The sequence below is a fragment of the Anoplopoma fimbria genome, chromosome 2, assembly GCF_027596085.1.
Source record: "Anoplopoma fimbria isolate UVic2021 breed Golden Eagle Sablefish chromosome 2, Afim_UVic_2022, whole genome shotgun sequence".
NCBI lineage: Eukaryota > Metazoa > Chordata > Actinopteri > Perciformes > Anoplopomatidae > Anoplopoma > Anoplopoma fimbria.
Window position 1 is genome coordinate 30,663,985 of NC_072450.1, and position 8,095 is coordinate 30,672,079.

At 45.2% G+C, this 8,095-nt stretch overlaps 1 protein-coding gene across 1 annotated transcript; it reads right to left on the reverse strand.

Annotated features, from left to right (window-relative positions):
- Positions 1 to 3,271: 3,271 nt before the first annotated feature.
- Positions 3,272 to 7,792, reverse strand: mex3b (mex-3 RNA binding family member B). Its single transcript, XM_054617887.1, has 2 exons — positions 7,524 to 7,792; positions 3,272 to 5,841 (listed from the first exon to the last, which is right to left on the reverse strand). Exons 1-2 carry the CDS (start codon positions 7,741 to 7,743, stop codon positions 4,430 to 4,432), a joined length of 1,632 nt encoding a protein of 543 aa, XP_054473862.1. The 5' UTR covers positions 7,744 to 7,792; the 3' UTR covers positions 3,272 to 4,429.
- Between the last annotated feature and the right edge of the window lie 303 nt (positions 7,793 to 8,095).

Sequence of the window (8,095 nt, forward strand, 5' to 3'; positions counted from 1 at the left end):
GTTGCTCTGCTGTTAACACAGACCGACACACCAGACATGTTCGTCTGCAGCCAAATGCTCAGCCAGACGGAGCATTTAAAGGAGAGAGGAGTTGTCATCTCACTCCATCCAGCTGATGGCTCACAGATCAAGTCTGCCATCCTCTTTCCACTCTGCCTGCACCCACAGAGGAAGTTAGACACACTTCAGAACTATCTATATCATTATGGATTCTGGGAGGAACCAACTCGTTCTTACTCCCAACTCGTCAAATACCGTTGCTTGGTCAGTGCTCCTCTGAGTATATATATATATGTATTTCAATCAGGAGAGACTTCATTACAAAGAACAATCATTTATTTCACATGCATAAGAAATGTCTCCATCGTGACGTGGTATAATAGAGGGGTAGTGATGCTGATGTTAGATAAGGCATAATCCCCCCTGGAGTCCAGACACTGGCGGTGGTGGTGATACATGGAGTTGCTGCAGTCTGATGATGAATGAGGAGCATGACTGTAAAGCCGACTGGAGGCGAATAAGGTGGAGGAAGGTTGCATCTGATTGTGCTGCAATGACAACTGACAGCGCAGAGATGGCATTTTTTTAAGGTTTGACAGCAACAATGTGATTGGCTTAAGGAATCCGGGGCAAACTCTGGTTAAACCCACAATCAGCTGATAGAGCAGAAGTCACAACGAGAGAGACTAAGAGATTTATGAATGAAAAGGAGTGTTAACAGAGGCTTCCTGACTGAATATATATATATATATATATATATATATACAATTGATCAGTTTTCCCTTTTATTAAACGTACATTGTGGTAATATTATGTCACCTGCATCATGTATCAGCTGTATGCACTGCTGACATGGGGCTTATGGGGAGCAGCACATTTTAATGACTTGTTAGCAAGGCTGGAAAAAACAGATGAAAATATTCCACCAAGTTAAAGGAGTCCTTCCAGCAAAGTTCAATATGTAAATTCCCCTCAGATGAAGTTACGCCGATGACTACAATATTAACATGAGAAACAGAACAGTAAGAGACGAAGCAGCCACCAGCAGCTGAATGGTCTTCAAAGGTGCTATAATGGATACATTTGAGCTTTTAATGTATTCTTACATGTTTATACAGAGTTGATGCAGGTTGTTCTCTTCACTCCACAATCTGTGCTGGATTAACTTAAAATGTATCATGGTAAAATACTATTTAAACCAATCTACTGATAAGAAAAACTTCATGGAGCAGATGTAAATGTAAAGCGTAACAATGACAGTAAAGTGTGTCTTTTATTTCTCCCCTTCTGTTTGAGACTCTTAGACCTGGAGAAGCACTATGTGAACTCCATGTGTTGTGCATTTGGCTAAAGCACTCGTCAGCTCTTTCTGCAGTGGTAAGATTGCTTCCTAATAATATGGTTTATGGGGCCAGTTTCTGTGGCCTGTGTTGGATGTTTCCATTTCAAACGTATCATTAGAGCCTGCTCTCTCCACATTTACTATCTTGCAGCAAAGCATGTGTCAGTGTTTCCAACAGGACCGCATGACATGAGGCTGCACTTCAGCACAGGGAAGGAGGTGGGGGAAGGGAGGCAGAAGCAGAGAGTAGTGAGGACTACCTTACTTTTATATTCAGTGTATTGTTCCAGGATCTACCCATATGGATTTTGTCAATAGAGACATTACAGGGTCGAGACCACTTTTGTTCAATGTCTTTACATTGCATTTCCAAGAGTCCCGTGCTCATTGAGAATGCATTCACACCATCATAAGACACAAAACATCAGCTCTTGGACACCAGAAAAATGTTGTTTTCCAATAAGTTTAAAAATGTTTCTTTGTGAAACTTTTAAAGCCAACATTCTTTCATCACAGAACCAAATAAAAAAACTGATAAATGATCCATTGTTGCTGATGTATACCAGACCTGAGTAGCATACGACGAAACAAGACAGTCAGGCTTTCTTTGTGTTAGCTGGCTCAACAAAACCCAAAACCCCAGTGAGGGATAAAGAGTGACAACGGCGTTTTGTTCTCCTCACGAGGCTCAGTGTACGCTCCCATAAAAGCGAGCTTTTGGTGTCATTTAACTCTTCTACCACACTAAATGGGCCGATCGTGTGCCGCCTCCTTCAGACAAGAGGAACAGTTGTTATAGTGGAGAGCTACTGAGAATCAAAAAACAACATAACAGCAAAAAGCAACACTGTTGCTGCAAATAAAGCAAGAGAGGGATGTTAGTAGAAAAATTTGCTTTTCGTTTAAGTTTGTAATTACTTTATTTATTTAACCATTCCATTCACTGGACGTTCATATTAAACGGGACTGATGCTCATTCTAAAGCTTGATGCAGCAGATTTAAATGTTGTGTAATTGCAACAGAAACATTTAGTGCATCAATTTAATGAACCCATCCACAGAAAAAACTAAGAAGAAAGATAAACTATTTTGATCATATTTCACCCAGACATGCCAATCGCTTCCATTGGCACACTTTCAGGATTCACTGCTTTTTTCTGCCTTTTGTTACTGTAAACTAAATATTTGAAGGTCTTGGGACTAAATGAGCAATTTGACTTCACCTTGTGCTTTACAAAATTCTGATGGGCTTTTTTCACAATTTTCTGATATTTTAAAGAAAAGTGATTGATCAATTAATGGAAACGTTGCATTACCATTTTAGTTTTTAATTGTACTTTATTGGTGCATAATACCAATCCACCTTACCTCAAAGACAGCCTTTGTCTGGTTGACTATCAGTCTGGCCACAATTTTTTTTTTTTTCCCAAAAACTTTAGCTAAATTTAAAAAAAATAATACAGAAGTTTAATGTCGCTTTAAAACAAATACTTCATTCGTTGTTCGGTTCTCAAAATGAATTGACTAAGAAATGCTCATCACTAATTCCCAGGGCCTGAGGTGTCCACAACCCAAAGCCATCAGTTCCCAGGAGAAGCATGTGCTGCATCAGAGCAGGTCACACTGCAGCTCAATGATCCGGCCACTGTCATAATCCAGCAGCTCCACACTTCTTTAGGAAGCGGAGGGTCAAATGACGAGAAAAATATCCGACTTGGACAACGTTCAGCTCCTTCTGCTCTCAGTACCAGCAGAACAAATCACAACAAGAGAGGCCACACTGTGTGAATGTACCATTTTTTTTATTGGACTTATATAGAAATACTTAAAAAAACATGAAGTAGCACCATTAATTAAGTTTTACTTTTTATCATGTATAACTTTAAATGTCAGAAAAATAAAACTCTTGATACATTTTCAAATCCTGTCTCAGCAAATATAATATTCGTATTTGACCATGAGGTTAAAGGCCCTTTATCATAAAATAAAATATACTTTGTTCTTAAATTTTGCTCAATAAAGTACATTTACGCTCAAGTAACTTCACCTACATATACATAAACAAGTGGTAAACAAATGTATTAAAATAGAAATACTAAAACTATAGTGGTGCAACAGAAGCCTGTAATTCCCACTGGAATCTAATTCATACAAATTTTAGAAAGCATAAACGGTTTCTTTGTGTTCAACTTACTAAGTTTTGTACATTTCAATGTTTCATAATAATATAGAATAAAATATGCTTTATATTACTGAATAAAAAATATGCTGGGTGAAGCAGATTTAAAAGACATTTTTTGCTAAACCTATAAAAACTCCTTCCCAACAGAATACTGTCAGATGCAATACACATTTTTTTGGACAGGGATTTGTTCCCACAGCCATGTGATATTAAAATTATACAGTGATCCATGCCATAAGGCCATACTAAAAATAAACAATATTTCAACCCAGCTACAAAAAGTTCACTGAACTTAAATAAAAAATATCTGTAAACATCTTTGCCATAAGAAATATAATCTTTCAAGTCAAAAAAGAATAAAATACTTCATCCTGTATTAATGTCATTTAAAACGTTCAACTTGTGGAAATGGTTTTATACATATATATGTAGGATATGTTGCTCTTCCCCGCGTGGTTTCTGACCTGGAGCTGCAGTATCTTTGTAGGTCAGTGGTCCTGTTTGGCTGGAGGCCCTCCATGTTTCCCAGCCATGGCCTCTCCTCTCAATACATTCGATCGGCAAAACTGGAGGGCTCGTCCAGCTAACAGTCTGACCCTCGTCCCTCCGTCCTGACCCCACTGTGCCTCCTCAATTCATAAATACAGGGTACTATTTACTAGAGCTATTGATTACTATGCTGTAATATTTAAAACATGCACTTAGATGTTGAAAATATTTCCCAAAGCTACAGTATATTATTCACAACCATGACGGAGCCCAAGAGGGTCTGTGTCTGTCCCTTCTTCTGGATACTGCAGCCTCTTACATACACATGTATAACTATGTACACTTTCCAAACTGGTAATTGGCTGATCCCATTAAAGCAGTATGAGGAGTCTTTTGTTGCTGTCATCAAAGAGTTATTATGAAAATATACGTATAGCCTGAGTGACGCCGGTGTGGCAGACAGGGCATTGGGGTTCGCTCCTCTCACAGATACGATTAGCACATTCCATACAGAAGAGGTTGTGCCCGCAGGGGACCAGGGCCGCGATGACCTCACTCTCGAAGCACACCGAACAGTCGCGGCTGCCTTTCCGGCTGGTGCCAGAGGAGGTGGAGGAGGAGGAGGACGACGACGTCGACGAGGCGGACGAGTCGCACGGAACCCCGGGGAGGTGAGGGCCCGGCAGGGAGGCCATGGCGCTGGAATAAGCAGGGAAACTGAGGGGGCCGCCGCCTGGGTCACTGCGCACCCTCCGAGCTAACGGGTGCTCACCGGGGCCTCCGGGGTGGCGGTGAAGGGGAGGCGACAGTCTGGGCTGCGGGGTGCAACCATTAACCCTTCTCTGACTCACCACTACTCCATTGGCATTGTTGGGGGTGTTGGTGGGGAATATGGCAGAGGTGGAGGTGGGGGAGCTTCCTCCGGTGGAGGAGGGGGTCATGCCACTATCGTACTGGGACCACAGGAGGCCCGGAGGCGGAGACGTTGTGTCGAACCCTGGCGAGGAGTCAAAGGTGAGATCAGTGCTGTCAGGCGAGATCACGTCATTTCCGTAAACGAACCCGTTGCCGTTGGTGTTGACATTGATGTTGTTGTTATTGTTGTTGCCGTTGTTGTTGGTGGTGGTGGTGGTGTAGCTGAGTGCGGGGCTGGGGGGGCTGTAGTCGGCCATACGTGAGCTGCTGTTACCAAAGTAGGAATCTGTGGAGGCGCTGCCAAGGGAGGAGGACGAGTCGTTGCGGTAGTTGGAGAAGGGTTTACGCACCGAGGATGGGGTCATCCCGGCGCTGGGCTTAGACCACAGGGTGGCGTGTCCGTGCAGATCAAAACCAACATCAGTCCCGTTGGCATGGAAGTCATTTTCATCCTGAAGCTCAATAAGACCCCCCGTCCTCATGGCGATGTGGGCTTCGATCTCTTCGCGCGCTCGGTCCACATTCTCCGGCATCCCCGTCACCTCGAACACCGGCTCCTTGTCTCTGCTGGGTGTCACGATGTAGGTGTGGGTCTGCTGCTGGATGCGCTTGATGGTGGCACCCTTGGGGCCTACAACCAGCCCCACCACACGGTAAGGCACCCGCACCTGGATGGTGGTCTGTCCCGGCAGGTTAGGGGGTCCGGGTGCAGGGGTGGCGGTCCCGTTCGGGCTGGTGTTTTTGTTCCTGGAGGCTCGGATCATGGAGAAGTGCTCGGCGGCGGAGATGATCTCCCTCCTGGCCATGGCCACGTCCTCCCGCCTGCCCGTCACCACGAAAACAGGCTCCTCGCCTCGAACCGGGGTCTTGATGTAGGTGTTGGTCTTCGCTCGCAGTGCTTTGATCTTGCAACCTGAAGCATGGAAACAGAGGGAAAGTAAGGACAGGTCCCAAAATAACAACAGCTCAGAATATGTCATGTGTTCAACCATTACTTATGGACTATTCAAAACAGCTGCTGGATGATTATTATTGTTTCGAGGGAAACCTCCCTTTTGGAGAAGAACAAATTCAAACCACATGCTGCACCACCACAAATATACAGCGGGACAAAAATAACTATTTGGGAGTTATTGTCAGAACGCTCCCTCGTGGGATCTGTGACCATCCCGGTTCGTTTGCTACAATATCGTCACCATCTACAAACAGAATCCCTTACTTTATACTAATGGCATTAGATGAAGGAGGGACCGCTCCTTGATCACTTCATATCATGGCATCGGTGCATTAAGTTGTATTTCAATACCCTCAAGCGCACACACACACACACATCTCTTCATGGACAAAATGGGGCCGGCTAAGGAAACAGCCTCCGAAGAATGACATAATTAGCAGAGCAAAGCCAGCTGAGTGGGACAGGGTGATGTAACCAGGGATGAAGAGGAGGGTAAACTCAGTCTTCATAGCCAATGTAATTCTTTGTGGACATACATTCCTAATGAGTCAGTCTCATACTGAGGTAGGTTAAATGAGGATAGGGTTTCTTTGTGGAGGCATAATCCCAGAGGTCACGGTTAATACTTCACTACAACCTTATTAACCTGATATAACCCGACAAAAGGGGAGAGGGTCGTCTGGTGTAAACAGACCCACTCGACAATAATTAAAAAAAAAAAACCCACTCTCGTGTCTTTAGAGTGGAAGGACGGAGATGTGCTTCTGTTTTTTTTCTTTTTCTGGGAGCAGCAGTATTTCAGGGAGGGGAAGAGATTCCGCATATGTAACCAAGCACCAGTGCCGCCCTGCAGCCCTGCAGCTGGATCACTGTCAGCTCTGTCTGTGCAGCTCTGGGCGGCAAAAAAGGTAAGCCCATGACCGGTGTGTCCTGATCTGATCCCGTACAGCTTTTGTTGTCATGAACCACAAAGCCGGGGAAACAAATCTGCAAGATGAACAAAAAGAAGGACACACCTGGAGGTATTGAGAGCCATAGTTTTGGTGACCTAAGTCTGCATGTCAATAAATGAGCACATATATGTAAATGTTAGGAGCCCGCTACAGTGTGCAGCCACTAAATCTGCTGCATGTTGTCGGGGTAGAGTCGGGGTAGAGTCGGGGTAGAGTCGGGGTAGAGTCCAGACCACAGGCTCTGGTGGACTACTTCTTCTGCGGCTCTGTGCTGCTCGCTGCCGCCCACCGCTGAGGAGGAGGAACGGTGCGTAAAAGTTCACGGTTTTTATTGAACTGTGTTTACCGGACTGGTCAATTAAAAGATGCCCTACTCCAACATTGAGATAGCAGATATTTATATATATAAAAAAAAAAATATATATTTTTTTTTTTTTTTTGCAGAAACACAGAGTGTGTCTCAAGAGGACCCCGTGCGTCCTTGGTCCTCCAAACAGTCCATGACGCGCTCATACCCCGAGATGTTTGATTGTGCTGCTCAGCTGTAAAAACATGTCACATACACAGACTGGAAAGGGGGGCACACACACACACACACACACACACACACACACACACACACACACACACACACACACACACACACACACACACACACACACACACACACACACACACAACACACACCCTGTCTGCCAACGATCTCAGCCACATGCTCGGAGCTGGGCACCGGGACGCATTCGGTCATGTTGACGCTCTTTTTCCGGGGCTCCTGGTTGTCGTACAGCGCGTTCTCGTCGTTGTCCAAGCCGAGCAAGGACAGCTGGTCCAGGGCGATCTGCAGGGCTCTCTGCTCGTCCAGTGCGTCCCCCTGGACGCTGCTGTCTGCGAAGAGCGAGCTGGGCATCTCTGCTGCGGGGCCGGGTAAAAAGAAGGAGTGACCCGGGGCAGCACGGAGGAGAAGGGAGGGAGGGAGGAGGAGGAGGAGGAGGAGGAGGAGGGAAGAGGCACCGGACCCCGGTCTTCAGAGACAACTGGTCAGTGCGGCTGAAGGTGGTGGGGGTGGAGGGGGTGGGGGTGGAGGTGGAGGGGGGGGAGAAAAAGCAATTGCAAGCAGCAGCTACATTAAAAAAAAAAAAAAAAAAAAAAAAACACCAAACACCCCCTTTTTTTTTTTTTTTTTTTTTTTTTTGTTTGTTGTTCCCCAGATGGAGAGTGTGTCCCGGTCCGAGCCGAGCCGGGCTGCGTCAGCGTAGAGA